Source organism: Colletotrichum paranaense (genome assembly GCF_030867605.1).
Source record: "Colletotrichum paranaense strain IMI 384185 chromosome Unknown Scaffold_5.1, whole genome shotgun sequence".
NCBI lineage: Eukaryota > Fungi > Ascomycota > Sordariomycetes > Glomerellales > Glomerellaceae > Colletotrichum > Colletotrichum paranaense.
This window is the reverse complement of record NW_026848963.1, coordinates 1,027,389-1,043,056: the sequence shown is the minus strand read 5'-3', so window position 1 is coordinate 1,043,056 and position 15,668 is coordinate 1,027,389. Positions and strand designations below refer to the sequence as shown.

Genomic DNA, 15,668 nt, shown 5'->3' with positions numbered 1-15,668 from the left:
TTTGTCATTTCTCAGGATCTTTCGGTCTGCAGCGCACAGGACCTGTTCTCCGAACCTTGTATCAAGATGCCTTCGGATTTCAACAGCAACCCCTCAGGTTTTGGGCCGTTGTGTTCTCACGAGCTGACACACCAGGCTGCCCACAAGCAATGACACCTTCAAATCTGATAATCAAAACGCGCTTTCCTGACTCTTGAAGAATTCGGAACCTCGGTTGGCGGTGTAAGATATTCGACAGTGGTCCGAGCTTGGTTCATTTTCCGATCACGCACTTTAATCAGGCCATTATTCGTACTGTCACACCGAGACCAAGGATCAACATTGTTCGTCTTGACCGGTCAAACTAGCAGGCGTCTCCGGTAGTTTCCTTGCGAGTTCCGTGTGTGCGAGTTGGCCAGTCAAGAGACTCGAGACGTGGTCGTTAGAAAAGGCTTCGTGACTTGAGCTGTGGCAATGCTTTTCGGCCGGCATTGCGTCGATCATCCCGAGCTGCGTTGGGGGCCCTCGCATATCATTCGAAATTTCAGAGGCAGCGCCACAGGCGGGAAGGCAAGCACCGCAACGGGAACGGAGCGCGTTGTGTCTTAGAATAGCAGCCGCATTGCTTGCTGAACCAGTCTTCTTTGCAAACAAGCGCTTGGAATAAACGTGCCTCCTACCGTAGGCGGCTGATACGTATGTCGGTCAAGAAAATTGCACCAGCTGGAAGCCACGTGGCGCAGGTGCTTTGTTGATAGAACTTCGCCCTCAAGGTTACTTAAAACGTTCTAGGCAGTTGTCGGAAACGACAATGACTTGTGTGAGTACATACTGCCGTGTATTCGGTACGTCCAGCTTTCATAGCGTCCGGGCCGAATCAGTTCCCCGTCGAACAACGCTTCTGGCGTTCCGTTGCTGGAGACAATTTCCAATTTAGATCCGGGGCCAAGAGCTCGAGAAGGTTGAACCGCCGTTCCATCCCCCGAGACTAAGATCAAGTAGTCGCTTAGCCAGAAGCTGAAACGAAGCCACCGTCATAATGAAGGGGATTGCTCCATCCAGTCACGTCGAGATCCTGGACATGAGGTTGGCACGTCGGATCCATCGGTGGGCTGTCGGTGAGCATGGACATATTGCAACACGGTGGTCGTTGGTCCAGACAGTTGTTGATTTTTTCTTTTTTGGCGTGCTCCGCTTCTTCCTTTGCTTCCTTTTTCTTCAGCTCGTCGGTAGATGCCGGTCTGGCAGTCTGACAGACATCGTCCCCGTTCTCCGTGCGTATATTAGGTGGCCACGAACTCCAACGGCCGGGGAAATTTGTCAATGACAAGTTGGAAAGGAGATACTAGCGCTAGACCGGGATAGGCACTCTTCTGGCTGTAACAGAGTACATCCTTTTTTGCGAACGATCTGCCGTGATATTCTTCAACGAAATCCTGGCCCCTTTTGCAGTGTTTCGAGCCTTCGAGGGACAGTGGCCCCAGTGCTGCCAGCGATGAAGAGTACTGAGCGGTGCGGTACACATGTTAGTGGATAATACGACCATGTCTGATCGCGTCGCCTCCGGTTCATGCTTATCATATCCGAAGATCTCTCAAGCTTGCGCAGTCCGCCATGAAAGCCTTCGCGGTCTAGGGAAATCCTTAAGTGAGGAATACTTTTGCCTAATACAGCTATTGCACGCAGTATCCGTATGCAGGTCGAAAAAGTTGTTGGCACAAGCGATGTGCTGCCAACTACAACATCGGTGTACCGTTGCATCATCAGTCACATGACGAGAGCGACACCGAAACTGTGATACGCCCCCTTGCGGATCGCGTGGCCCTCAGGGATAGATCAAACTCCAAGTTGAGCCTGATGCCTGAATGTTGCAAATCTAGGTGGGAAATGTCATCAAGCAGCCCAAGGGTTCTGCTGTGCGAGGACTGTCAAGCGGTCAAAGCGGGTTGCACATGGCTGAACAGACTTTCGTCGCAAGGTCGATGAATGTTGATCTCGATGCCCAACCACAACCATGAACGGCGTTTCCGACTTCCATCTCTATTGCTGACGGCACAATGCCTTATTCTGATAGTGTACCCCTAAATATCTCCGCCGGCCTAGTGTCGCCGCCAGAGGCAAATTTTTCGTGTTCCAGTTTACACACAGCGGGCGCCGAAAAGGGGTTCTGTTACGTTGCAGCGCAGGCCATGCTCAGTGCTAACAGCTGAGGTGGGTGGACCGTAAGAGCAAGATTCTATATCGTCCAGATTGCCAGAGGCACAGAGCTCACGGAACTGACTTTTCTTGTGTTGCAAGGGAGTCAAGCCGATCTCCGATTTCCGATTTCAACCAAAGCCCTGGTCGCGATACGCCAAGCTGGATTGAGATTTCCTTTTCTATGTGTCGGGGGGTCCTGGAGCTTGCCCTCATCGGCTCTCAAAATTTCTTCTGATGCGTGTCCTTGGGCATTGTAAGTAGGTTGCTCAAAATTGGCGAACATGACAATGTGTGAGCCTGATATGAGTTGCGGTCTTGCACAAGCATGTCCGGCATTAGAATCGAACTCGCTGACTGACAGAACATGTGTGCTGAGCCCATCGCGCATTCCGATATCAGCGGCAAAAATAGAGTCTGAACCCTTCAGTGAAGCTCTCTCGGAGCGGGTGAGGTGATCGGGTGACCTGCCGGATGAGACCCCCACACCGGCAGCCGGACATCTAGATCCGTACCCGCCTCCATTCCGGTCCGGTGTGTCGGATGCGACCCCAAGTCGGAGCGAGGCACCAACCGTGTACGAAAGCGGTCAAAAAGTGTTGATTAGTAAGCTGCGTCTGTGAGACTCGGGCGGTGTTCTGTTCATGCCTGAACATATGCCTTCGTAACGACTGAACTTGGTTTGGATGACATTCTACAGCATTCGCTGTCCTCATACTTCGTCACCTTGTCGTCTTTCAGTGAACCGATGGCCGGTTATGCATTGAGAGCTGTCCCGGAGGCCAACAGTATGTATGCATACCCCAGTAAAGCCGGGGAGTCGGCCATATCACCGAAATGGAGTCTCTCGCTTCACATTGACGTACGATTTGCGATCCGTTGTGATATAAGATTCTCAGTTGAGTACCAACGGCTATCAGGGGTAGAATCATTGGGCGGACGTATGTTCCATACCTGCAGAATTAAGAGTTGTCATCAGCGTCAGGATTGTGCGATGTCTAGATTTCTTTCCCCTTGGGCTTGACGTGTAATGTATTCAATCTCGTCGGCAGTTGGTTACAGGTATGAGCTCTGCGGTCTATGGTGAAAGGTCGCCGACGGTGGGCGGAGAGATTGTGCCGACGCCATTTTCCATCGCCTGCTCTGACTTGGTATCGACGTAGACTTCCAAGGTTTGAATGGGACTTTCACCCCGACCTCGCACTCTTCACTTTCTATGCCGACATGAGTCAAATTGTGAATGACCCTGGGCGGCTCCCCTTGTTTCTGCTGCGCTTCGTAAACTTGACAAAAAAGCCTTTCGTCTAGTCCTAGAAATAGACTACATAGCGCCTAGCGTCGCCAGCTGCTTCAATTCGTCAAAATTCGCTCGAGCATAGATGATGTCGTACCAAAGCGGTCGACAGCAGACGGTTGGCGCGCAAACTGGTGGGTATGGCAGGCGCTGAGAGTCTATCGCAAACAAATCTTAGTTTCTGTTCCGAGTCTTGGTGGGTATCTTGCTAAGCGAAACCTGTGTTCCAACAAACTTCATCGGACTCGGCCACGATGTGTTTCCTCCATACAAAGTCGCGGAAAAAAGAAACTGGAACCCACGAGAAATACATAGATACAGCGGGACACTCATCCGTGGTAGGCAAGATAAGCCTGCTATGTCTTTTGAACAAACGAAAGGAGAAAACATGCGGCGTTGTCGGGCGTAGAGCGTTTGCGAAGTCAGGGCCAATCCGTCAATGAGCCGGTTGTTCCAAGCGCTCCATGTGTGGGATCGAGGCAGCTTAGAGGTTAGATGACGGATCCTGGCAGTGACTGGGTGTCTAGCGGCGGCTGATTCGATGGGTGCTTCATTATGGAACGGCCTTCTGCATTCGGTCATCATTGAGATATGCCGTCGCTGACCACACCCGAATAGCCCGAATATTCATGTCGAGCGCGCCGTGGATCTTGTGACCGATATATTTGCTACTCTTTCTTACAAGAGCACACAATGAACAAGGCTGTGCAAGTCCACAACTGTCCCCGTGCACGTAAGTACCAGATGCCGAGTTGCCGTGTCTCGATTGCTCACCCGATCGCTAAATGAGGATCCATACTTGTTCCGGGTTGCTGGCAACGGTCGCCAAGTGCAAAAGTGCCAGCAAGTCGAGCGGTGGCAAGGGTTTGGCGGGGAGTGTTGGAACCAACATCTCGGAAAGTGAGAGATCCAGAGAGGTTCTAGGCATTGTCGGGATCGCTCAGTTTTTGTCGTTTGGTTGCCCTTTTCCAGGACCCAACGTCAGCGAAACCGACATGGGCTGTCTCCCGGCTCACGTGTCCAAGCACAGGATAAGTTGGCGTGTTGGTCGCGGTGCGTGGTTCTTGATACGTCGGGTTGCTGTCCTCGGGTAGTTGGAGGCCCTCGGTGAAGACCATGTCTCCTTTGCTTCCTAAGACGTCTCTGCCAGCCTCTTCGAGCAAAATGCCCAAGGCGATTAAGGCCGACTCATCCATACTTCTCTCGTCAATATTGCGAGCGCCAACTTGGTACGAAAGATTGCGCTTTGGGCCGCCAAGGGCAGAATAAAAGTAGCTCGCATAGGTGTGTACGGATTTGAGAAGATCAGAGTCCGGCAGGGATGTGCGACCACCGTCTGTGAGGTTCCGGTCATGTGCCATGTAGACATCGAACTCGGCAAAGCGCTCGGGTGCTGACTTGCGGCGGAACAGAACCTCCTCCGGGGCTAACGCGGAAGCGTTGATGGGATGTCTAGTCAGCCTGGGCGGTTTGGAGCTGGCGTGAGGCGTCTTCTCATCTTGAACAGCGGCATTCAATGCGGTGTCAAATATGATTCTTCCTGGTAGTGAGTTGGTACTAATTCAAATAGAGAAGCCTAGGCTTGGGCCATGCTTACCTGCAACAGCATCGTAGACGCTGGCATGTCTTTGCGACCGCTTAGCTTCTTCTGGTGGACGTTGAACAAGCTCAGGGCCATGTGCATCAGACTGTTCGTACATGTCTGAGCGCTGGTCTGCCAGTTGTTCTTCCATGATGACAAGGTCTCTGGTTGTTCCCCTATAGGTAGGTCCTGGGACGTTGTTGTCGCCGACGAAAGCTGGCATACAAACACACTTGAGAGAGCGGAAGCGCCGAGTATTGTCTTGGTAGATGGATGATGGCACCTATACTCCGTAGTCGTTGGCTCTCGATACAACAGATCTGGTTCTCTGCAGCTGGCCAAAAAGAGGACGAGTATTGGGTTGTCGTCTACGCCGTCAGTGGCATGAGTCTTGAGGAAGTTATGAAGACGTTGGGGAGGGCGTTGCCTGAAAGCCGAGAGGCAGATTTGAGTCTTTACCCTTCAAATTCAATTTCTCAAGTTGGGCAGGAATGTCCTGGCTGACCTTGCCGTTCTTGCGCAGAGTCTGAGAGAATGAAAGGTTCTGAAGGGTGGGGCTCGAGTACAGTCTGGCCAATGAACGGGCCTCTATCTGGTTCCTTCCTCTCTCCCAGGTGGGCAAGTGCACCTGGAAAGGCAACCGTCCGTAGGGCAGCCACATGGTAGCCACAGGGGGTAGTTGCGCTGGACAGAGTACAGAGTCCATTGCTGACATCATCACTACTGTCTCTGGCAACCTCATCTTCCCATTCACCAGTCTTACCTGGTAGGTACCTTCCTTCGGTACCTCAGCCTTAGCCTCAGTCTCAGCCTCATCAACATCCCATGTTAAACTTCGACCAGACACCTTACGTCAAACTCGCCTGACATTCTCCAAAACGGCTTCTCATCTCGGGTCACCTTGTCACTTCAAGGCCCAGTCCCAGATGAATGCAGTCCCGTTTATTTGCCCGCTCAACAGGTGAGCTGAGCCCGGACGGCTTTGCGCAAGCGACCGCCTCGGGGCTTGTCCGATCCTTTGCCGCCGCTCCACAGCACCGGTTCGACGGAGAAGGAGCCGAACCCGAAGAAGAGGGCCGACATGTGAATCTTTGGGCTCACCGCATTGGTGTCAACGCACTGGCCTTGGACAAGTTTGATGGTCGTTTGTACGTATCTCATCTATCTACACTTCCACTCTCTACCGCTCTGCGTTTTCTAATACTAGATACTTCATGGTAGACTTCTTTCTGGCGGCGCAGACGGATCTGTGAAGCTCTGGGACCTTCATCAAGAGAGCAATCCTCACAAATCTCACATCTTTCAACCCATTGCCAATATTTCCCGGTCTATTGGAGATGAGACAAACACCCACAAGCACGGCATTACTCATCTTGATTTCTACCCTTTCGACAACGAGGCCTTTCTCTCCAGTTCCTTTGACCGCTCGCTCAAGCTATGGTCTACTCAACGCATGACTGTATCCGCCAATTTCGATCTCAATGCCAATATCTACACCCATGCCACCAGCCCCATTGCCAATCATCTCTTGGTCGCCTGCGCGACCCAGCATTCGTCGGTTCGCTTGGTCGACCTCAGGTCAGGAACGTCGATTCGCTCGCTGGTAGCACATGGGGGCGCTGTTTTATCGGCAGCCTGGAGTCCTCGTCAGGAGCATGCTTTCGCAACCGGACATGTCGACGGGAAAGTCCGCGTCTGGGACATACGGCGCGCCTCTGGCTTGGTCGGCCAGCTCGATCAGGAGGATAGCCTCGGCATTGTACACCGCTTCGACCATGCCATGTCTTCTGGTCTTCATTGGAAGCGTATGCCTCATTTCCGCAACTCAGCTCGAGCTCACAATGAGGGTGTCAACGGCTTGACCTGGACCGACGATGGCAAGTACATCGTCTCAGCCGGCTTGGATTGTCGAATCCGTGTCTGGGATGCTGCTACTGGCGCGAATACGCTAGCTAGTTTTGGCTCCCTGATACAAAATCAACAGCCAAAGACCGTCAACATGTTTGTGACGCCCGCTCGTTTGACGCCATCACGTCGGGATCTCCTATTTTATCCCAACGAGCAAGAAATCCTGGTCATGGACCTACATGAGGGCACCCTGGTAACGCGTCTACGAGTTCCTGGACCTCATGCGGCGGCCGTATATCAGAACAATGGCTTGAATGTCAAGAATCGCACAATGAGTATGGTGTGGCGTGGTAGTGGTGGTTCCGGTTTGCAAAAGGGGCCTATAATGGGAGGCGGGACCTCTTTTGGTGCCGTCTACACGGCTCACTTGGACGGCCAGATTCGTTCCTGGATGCCCCGGCTGCCCGGGCCTGAAGACGACGATGATACCCCGGATCCCCAGGATTCCAATGAGGAGGAAAGAAGTCGCAAGCGCAAGGCACTAGATGACGCCTTTAAGAGTCTCATGGGCAAGCAGATTACGTTTAGTTGACGCTGTCTGGCTTTGACGCCTCGTTGGTTCGTCCACCCCATTCAACCCCAATTTTAGACAAGAGAAGGGACTCTAGAGTCTCGTATTCGACATGGCCGATAGCAATAGCACTCATACCTCAGTGTCTACTGAAGGTCGTGTAGCTTGTATTTCTGAACCACTTCAGGCGCATCGGCATCCGCATCCCACCTCTACTGAGGAGCTTACTGGGTGGCTTACTGGGAGGCTGAAACTCGTCATCACGTAGCCGCTATTCGTAGCTCCTGGGCTCTCCCATGCTTGTCAACTCGGACTTTGACATGCGAGAAAGGGGGGTGAGCCGACGACTTGTCAAAGCCAAAGGCCACCTCCTCAGAGGACTTACCTCTCTCTCAGCAGTGGGAATGTTACATTTTCTTTAGCGCTGCTATTCAGCTTCGTGGTAGACTACTTGGCAATCATGCTCGACGCAAAACTCGTTGCGGCCTTGTGCTGAGGACAACCCGATAATCGAAAGTAGCGGGCCTGGTTGCACCCTCGAGTTGCCGACATCAGTACCATCGGCACTTCGTGCCTGTGGCGGCTACCATCTTCTAATTACTACACAGTCACCCTGTGGGGATCACTCGGATCATCACCGCCCAGATGTCCATGCATCAATAGCACCGCGCACCCCTCAATCAATCCATTGAACCATAGGAACACTCTGTGTAGTGCTGTTACATCGCCCCAGCTACCTCACATTGCAAGTATCCGTACAGGGCTGGAACAGGTCCATTTCGCCCTTTCGCCGCCCTCTTCTCCTCCGTCATTCGCCCGGCACTAGAGGCTCCCGACCTAACCTACCCCCGGCCAGCCCGGACCACACCGGAAGGCTTCCCCGTCGCTCCTTTTTCGACCTCCTGCATTAGCTCCCGCGCCGTCCCAGCATCATGGTTCTTAGAACGCATCTTACTCGCCGTGGAGGGGGAAGGCCTCTCGTTCACGCAACCAGATTTGTAGGACCGTGCAATTAAGCTCTTTTCTTCTTGGGGCTGGCTTAGGTGTGCATCGAGACGGGCAAATTAGCAAAACCCTCGGATGCGGCAGGGGTTGGTGAACCACCAGGGATCGGTCGGTGGTCAGTGGTCATGAGCGATCCAGAACACCACTATCGTCGGATCGGGACCTGGGGATGGGGGAGGGACAGACGGGGTTGTCGAAGATCAGATGCACGAAATGAGTAACCCGATGATTCGCAACAACAGCCGGGGGGTTCCCTCGACGTCAAAGCTGAACGTTTTGGTTTGTACTGGGCGAATTTGCCATTGCGGCCTAGTGGCTCAACGGCATCAAACATGTTATGGGCGCCTAGCTAGCCAAGGATTTGACAAAATCGACGTCTGTCGTCCTCCGCCCATGGGGGCTAGTCGTCACGTCGTAAGAATCTGGCCACCCTGCCGTCCTTGGTTCGAATGCGTCTGCGGAAATCCGCTCTACTGCAAAGATGACGGTGCTAGCTCGCATAGCGCTGCGACGTCCAAACCTCACCGACTGTGCACCATCTCCTCGCCTTGTTACGCCCAGTCCGTCCTATCCCCAAGACCCAATGGAAGATCGTCCCAAGCAACTCACATGGTCTCGCCTTCCTGCAAGCCAACCGTCCTACGCACGGCTTGGGCTATCAAACCCATGTGCCTTATACACTAGACATTTCTTTCCGTGCCAGCCCCACGAAACTATCCTCCCCCTGACTTGAATTAGCACGAGGCGGATAATGTAGGGGGCCCTTTTGCCTATATGCCTATGAATGCGGTATGATTGCCTCTCCCGCGTGCGCCGCCGCGTGCGCCCGAGCAAGAGGATCTACAGACGGCGTCAGAACATCATTTTCGGGGCCCCCACTTCCCTTTTTTCGATGGCGCGCTTCCAGGGGGTGGGCGAGGTAGGGCGCTCAAGCGTTCTAGATTCGATACTCCTACGACGCAAGCCTTGGGGGCGCTCTTGACTCGTGGGAAAGCGGGCGCGCCGGCTCGTGGTTTAGAAAAAGGAGGCCACGCTTGTGACGGTATCGAGATCGTGATTTGAGTAGGAGACGCAGAATGGCGCAAGAGGGTTCGGGTACTACATCCCGAAAGGACGTCATATCCCCTTCCTTCCCCCTTCCTTTCCTTCCCTCCTCTCGGAGCTGTGCCGGGGTGGTATTTGGAGTTCAAGCCGGCGGGATACTTGTGCTCCGACCCAGGAAATAGAAATGTTCGGGCGTGCAGTGGATTGGGGAGATCACCTGGACGCCCGCGGACGCCCGCGACATGCTCGATATATGGTTTAGCTTCCCCCGTTTCCTCCAAGTAGAGTCCAGAGGCAATCCCTCTAGTTTTGCCATGATGTCCGTCGTGGCGTGCGCGGGCAAGTTCTCTATTTGGTGGTAGTTCCGGTTGTGATGGAGAACTGTCCGCTTTGATGGCACGTTGTGAGTTGTCCATATTGGTGTACTAGGAAGGCAATTCGCATAAGGTAGGTAGTCAAATTATTGCGAATAGGGGAAAGGGGGTTACTTGTTAACTGGCAAAACGTAATCAAACGAGAAAGGTTGTCCATTTGAGTTTCGGGAGTTGAGGAGAGTGGCGGATGGGCGACCGCCTCCCCGCACGTGAAGCCGGTCGCTGGGGGTCTGATACATCCCAGGGTTTCGGCGTTGCGGCCGGGCCCGGAGGGCGCGGCTGTGTTGGGCTGGCGAAGGAACGGAGGCCGGAGGAGAGCTTGGTTGACGTCTGCTCAAGCTCTGACGGTATCTGCCAGCAGTCAGTCGTCATACCAACGTGCGCCCTTGATGAATTCATGTTATTGACGACCCCGTAGAGACTCTTGAACTAAACATTGATAAGCTGTTGAGTACAACAGCTTGGTGGAGGTGCTCAGATGTATCTGGGTTCTCCCGTGAAATAATAACTTATACGTGCTGCATGAGCTCAGCTTTGAAGGGCGTTAACATAACTGTTATCTCTTTTTACCTACACGTACTATACATTGGACGTTCGTAACGAATTCGGTGCAAACATTCCTCTTCTGAATAGAGAGAAGTTATCAATGCCGATTTTTCCATCAGTGGAACTCATTCAGTTTTAGGTGACTGATGTTGTGAGACTGTAGACAAGAGATACAATGGATTTCTATCAGCTTGTCCATATTCCACAGCGTAAGAGACGTCCCGAAAGCGCTTTTGTTTCAGAGCTAGGTTGGTTAGAGACCTCAACTTTAATTTCGAGCTATCCATCTTATATAAGCCTTGTACATGATGAGATGGGGGATTTTGTTTCTGCAAGCCATGCCGTTTCCGTTAGGGAGCGAAACCTATAGGTATTGAAAATCACTGCGTTGCCTTGCTCTCATGCCTTTCCAAGGTCTTGTGAACTTCCAGGATGCCTTCCTAATCAGCTTCTACAATTCTTAGAGCTCCTCATGCTATCACTCTCTTTCCCTCCATGGCAGATTATGTTGAAGAGAATACTTTGACGACGGTGATTTGAAGACATAGACGCATGTTCAGGCCCATGGATAGATGTCAGAGACGACATGCATCGCTCCTACATGCAACACAAGAGCCGATTCACCAGCTGCCGGATGAGTGACTTGGTCCTAACCTGGTAATACTACATTCGACTGAGATCCGAGTGGCTGGGAAGACAAGTATCAATCGGGCCCACCTACCACTTATACACTTACCTATGTGAGGCAGCCTGACCAGTCTGATGGCAACGAGGAGAAGTCGAAGAGAAGACCAGCGTCTTCGGCAATGTCGGGGAAGAGGCTAGTTGTCTGGGCTTTGGGAGGACTATGAACGTCCAAGGCATCTAGAAAACTGTTGAAGACAGGGACATTGAGTTGATTCTTCTTGGCGATGCTAGAGTCGCCCGTCTGGTCAATGACCTATTAGGTCTCAACTCTTGAAGCTCCTTTCAAGTTCTCGTTCGATGGAGACTGAGTGATCACGAAACGTCACAGGCCTTGCCCGATTTTGCGACTGTTAGGCGGTATCAACAACAGTTTAGTTAAGGTGTGGTAGCGTTGGTCGTGGAATTCCAATGCTCGCCGACACGGAACCAGGAGGGAAGCAGGAAGCAGACTCTTGTATGTCGCGACACCTATTGGTTTGCAAGAAAGGTGTGGACACTGAGCTCGAGTACTTGAGTTCTTCCCATGTGCATTATGCATTGGCGAGAGGAAGTATCCGGTGGGATCATGTACAAGTCTATGTCTGCATGTTACCAGAGGCATATCAGGCGCTGTTGGTTCCTGGTGAACCTAGGACTAGCGATTGATACAAGACCAAATTTTTCTGGCCACAAAGCAGCCTTGACCTATCGAGTACTTGATGTATCAAAACGTGTCGTTACGATAATATAGCGAACGAAAATGAGAAGGTTTGTTCTCTTGATTAGGTGAAAGACAAGAGAACCTCAAAATGTGTCTACATCCATACTTGAGCAAGTAGCAACTACGAAGGTGAGTATTTGCGCAAGAGGAGGCTACTACGAGCTTGGAAAAGAATAGACGGGAAGAAAATACGACATCACGTTTTGCCTAACAGAGTAGAATATAAGCTTTGTTATGTGCCGTCTTCCTCTAGAATAGTGAGGCATGCACTGATTCGCCACGCATGGGACGCGAATGTGATGTGATCCCAGGTTATATTCCTATTGCCTGACGGCTTGAATGTCTTGTGATATACTATATTCGTGGGCGCAGCCACATATGGCGGGGTTTGCTCTGCTCGCCATCAGGGCCTTGGCCCGCCTGATGTTGACTCGAGGCCACTGGTAAGTTGCGGCCTCGGACTGAATGGGCATACTGAGCTCTGATGATCATTAATATGCCAGGAGACCGAAAGACGATCGGTTTCAAAGGTAGCCCGTCGTGGGCCCTGGCTAACAGTTGCCGCCCCCCCCCCCCCTTCTTTTGTGCTGGCGCGTCCTCGCGCAAATTCATGAAGAAGGGGTTCACAGAAAAACCAGATAAGTCTTCCTTGAAAACAGGGGTGAAAAACCAAGAAGAGTTTGTCACCGCCGGCAACTTTCTGCAAAGTATTCGTTGGCGAATATAGAACTGAAGTACAGGGCCAATAGGTTCCAATCCGATTCTTACGTTTCTATCGAAACTTGTACTTAACCTCACATCGCCTGTCTCAGGCAGTCGAGGAAGGGATCCCATAGAACGACCCCTCGAGGAGGCGTAGACTGGTGGCTTGTTGCTGCGTGATTTGGAAAGCTGAACACGGATTTTTTAAGGGCGAGGGAACACTGAGTGAAGGGATTGGAGACGGAATGGAAAGGGAAAAAAGAGCAGAGACGAATCGAAACCGATGAATATGAAAGTGAAAGGAAGGGTCGTATGTGGCATTCTACTGTATACCTATTAAGCCCTAAACCGAAGGTTAAATATTCACATTCACTTAACTTGATAGAGTATCGATATCGATTGTATGGGATGTTGCGACGGCATCAACAACCCTTAGACGGCTAATTCTTTTCACTGATCGCAATCACCACTTAAAGTCCAAAATTTTCAGCAATGATAGTTTCATTAAGTCATATCGCTATGGTACAGCTGTACTAGGTATCATTCAATTCAATCCTCCGCATTCAACATCCCCCTTTACAATCCACGGTGAGTTTCTTGGTGGGAAGGAATCGAGTTCCGTCTTCCGTGGTCTCCGTGAACACCGCCGTGCGCAGTCTCGGGCTCACCAATGTGCTTAGCAAGCACGGAGGGAGGAACCTGAGCAGCGTCGGTAGGGTCCTTTGCGTGACTAGTCGTTCCGGAAGTTCCAGTCCTGGGGCGCGTTTCGTCAGCCACCCATCATCCGAGATCGTGCTCTTGCGCTAGTTGTAGGCAAATGGCTTACTTGTTGCCACCGATGGTCTTGCTGCCATCAAGATCGGAGTCGACTCTGGGGTCGGCCTTGTTCAGGAAGTCGCTCTTGTGGGGGCCAGCGGTGCCGGGGGCGGGACCGGTGGTGGCGCTGTGGGTGTTGGCACCGACGCCAGTGTGGCCGACACCAGTGTGGGCACCGGTGTGAGCACCAGTGTGGGTGCCGGTGGTATGAGTGCCGGTGTGGGTGCCGGTAGATCCAACACCAGCGCCGACACCAGTGTGGCCGGGGGCGCCGCGGTGGTCGCGGTCAGAGTCGATGCGAGGATCGGCAGCGTTAGCGACGCGAGAGTTGTGGGTGCCGTGAGTGCCGGTGGGGTCATCGTAGCCGGTGGCAGTGTTGGAGCCGGTCAGACCGCCGGTGGTACCGGTGTGAGTGCCGTGGGTGCCATGGGTGCCATGGGTGCCGGTCAAACCGGAGGTGCCGGTCAAACCGGAGGTGCCGGTGTGGGTTCCGGTGTGAGTGCCAGTGCTGCCGACACCACCAACGCCAGCGCCGCCGATGCCGGTGTGGCCGGGGGCACCGCGGTGGTCACGGTCAGAGTCGATGCGAGGATCGGCAGCGTTAGCGACGCGAGAGTTGTGGGTGCCGTGAGTGCCGGTGGGGTCATCGTAGCCGGTGGCAGTGTTGGAGCCAGTAAGGCCGCCGGTGGTGCCAGTGTGGGTGCCGTGGGTACCGGCGTGAGCACCGGTGGTGTGGTGGCCGGCGCCAGCGGGGTTGCCAGTCAGGCCGCCGGTGGTGTGAGTGTTGTGGTGGTCCTTGGAGTGGTCAGAGTCGACACGGGGGTCGGCCTTGTTCAGGGCGTCTGACTTGTGACTGGGAGGTGTTAAATGAGAATCAAGGTATAAGACAGAGAGGGTGAAGCTTACGGGCCAGCAGTGGTAGGGGCAGGGCCATCATAGCCGCCAACGCCGGTGTGGCCGGTGTGGGTGCCCGTCACGTTGGAGCCAGTGAGCCCACCGGTGGTGCCAGTGTGTGTGCCGTGGGTGCCGGTGGTGTGGGTACCAGTGGTACCGGTGAGGCCAGAGGTGCCAGTGTGGGTTCCGGTGTGAGTGCCGGTGGTGCCAGCGGGGTTGGCGCGGTGGTCGCGGTCAGAGTCGATGCGGGGGTCGGCGGCGTTTGCTGCGCGGCTGTCGTGGTGACCGTGGGTTCCCTCAGGCTGCTCGTGCTTCTTGTCCGAAGACAGAGCATCCTTAACCTTGTTGACAATGGAAGACATATTGGGCTATCTGATGATTTGGGGTATCAAAATGAAATCAAGTATGGGTTATGAAAGAGGTGGTTTGTTGTTAGTTGGTTGTGAGCGTTGGTTATTGTTGGGTATCTTGTGTTATGATGAGGAGAGAGGAGAAGAAAAGACCAGGCTGAGGAGAGGAGGTTCTGAAGGTTATATAGAATTAAAGACACATCGAGAAGCTGCATCTTCGAAACTCCTTTCCGATGGTAGATCATACAATTACGATCGCGATCCAGCAAGCAAAGCAAGCCCCGTGGCTGGTCCTTCTCTCACTCCTCTCTGTGACCACCCTTGCAACGCCTACGCTGTGACTGACAACAATCAAGGAACCTGCATCACCGTGCCTGCTTGCCTGCTTGTCTAGGCCAGTCCAGCGCCAATGCCCATACACACAGTACATGCCGGCATGGATTTGGTTTGGAGGAGAAAGTGGCCGCAGAGGTGAGGGACAGCTTGGGCACTTACTTCATACATCGTCATAGGTCTTGGACGCAGGTGTCTCATTCGGGACTACAAGCTTCAGAAATTGTCAGCCAGTCGGGGTGAGGCGTTGGGCCCCAGGACTAGCATCAGTCTGTAGTGCGGTACATCTTCTCCGGAGGGCAGACCGGGGTCCCTCCCCCTAACCCAGGCCAATGGGGAACCGGTGAACTAGACCCAGTTTGCCATGGCTGGATGACGACCCAGAAGCATTGTCTGGCGTGACACTGTGCTTGTTTCCGTCAAGCCTTTTTACTTTGCTTCAGAGGAATCTCCGGTTTGGCAATGGAGAATGAAGGTACAGAGGTACTCAGGGTTCCCAAAGAGGGCTCCCAAGAGCTCAACAGCACGTAACATGTCAAGGATTCGTCGTCATAGGCCAAAGGAACGGCGGGGCCACGACGGTTCGAGAGGGGATGAAGATCTGTGGCTGGTGACGTTATAGGGCTGCGAGATGGACAGCAAATGTGGCGAAGACAAATGGAGAAGAATTGGAGACGTGTGGTTATTTTGGCTCGGACTGGAGTAACGACTGTAACCTGGAAAAGCATGTCTCTTTGCGTTTGCTCA

At 53.1% G+C, this 15,668-nt stretch overlaps 5 protein-coding genes across 5 annotated transcripts; 2 read left to right on the top strand and 3 right to left on the bottom strand.

The window, feature by feature from the left end:
* Positions 1-3,525: 3,525 nt before the first annotated feature.
* Positions 3,526-4,054, bottom strand: CPAR01_06688 (uncharacterized protein; the record flags this gene model as incomplete). Its single annotated transcript, XM_060490960.1, has 2 exons — positions 3,526-3,627; positions 3,689-4,054. The coding sequence occupies 2 exons, from the start codon at positions 4,052-4,054 to the stop codon at positions 3,526-3,528; spliced, it is 468 nt and encodes a 155-aa protein (XP_060349834.1).
* Positions 4,055-4,162: 108 nt separating this feature from the next.
* Positions 4,163-4,258, top strand: CPAR01_06687 (uncharacterized protein; the record flags this gene model as incomplete). Its single annotated transcript, XM_060490959.1, has 1 exon — positions 4,163-4,258. One exon carries the CDS (start codon positions 4,163-4,165, stop codon positions 4,256-4,258), a length of 96 nt encoding a protein of 31 aa, XP_060349833.1.
* A 131-nt stretch (positions 4,259-4,389) lies between these two features.
* Positions 4,390-5,202, bottom strand: CPAR01_06686 (uncharacterized protein; the record flags this gene model as incomplete). Its single annotated transcript, XM_060490958.1, has 2 exons — positions 4,390-5,009; positions 5,067-5,202. 2 exons carry the CDS (start codon positions 5,200-5,202, stop codon positions 4,390-4,392), a joined length of 756 nt encoding a protein of 251 aa, XP_060349832.1.
* Positions 5,203-5,981: 779 nt separating this feature from the next.
* Positions 5,982-7,491, top strand: CPAR01_06685 (WD repeat domain-containing protein; the record flags this gene model as incomplete). Its single annotated transcript, XM_060490957.1, has 2 exons — positions 5,982-6,199; positions 6,273-7,491. The coding sequence occupies 2 exons, from the start codon at positions 5,982-5,984 to the stop codon at positions 7,489-7,491; spliced, it is 1,437 nt and encodes a 478-aa protein (XP_060349831.1).
* A 5,613-nt stretch (positions 7,492-13,104) lies between these two features.
* CPAR01_06684 (uncharacterized protein) lies at positions 13,105-14,600 on the bottom strand (the record flags this gene model as incomplete). The annotated part of the gene is made up of 3 exons (XM_060490956.1): positions 13,105-13,282; positions 13,355-14,197; positions 14,251-14,600. 3 exons carry the CDS (start codon positions 14,598-14,600, stop codon positions 13,105-13,107), a joined length of 1,371 nt encoding a protein of 456 aa, XP_060349830.1.
* Between the last annotated feature and the right edge of the window lie 1,068 nt (positions 14,601-15,668).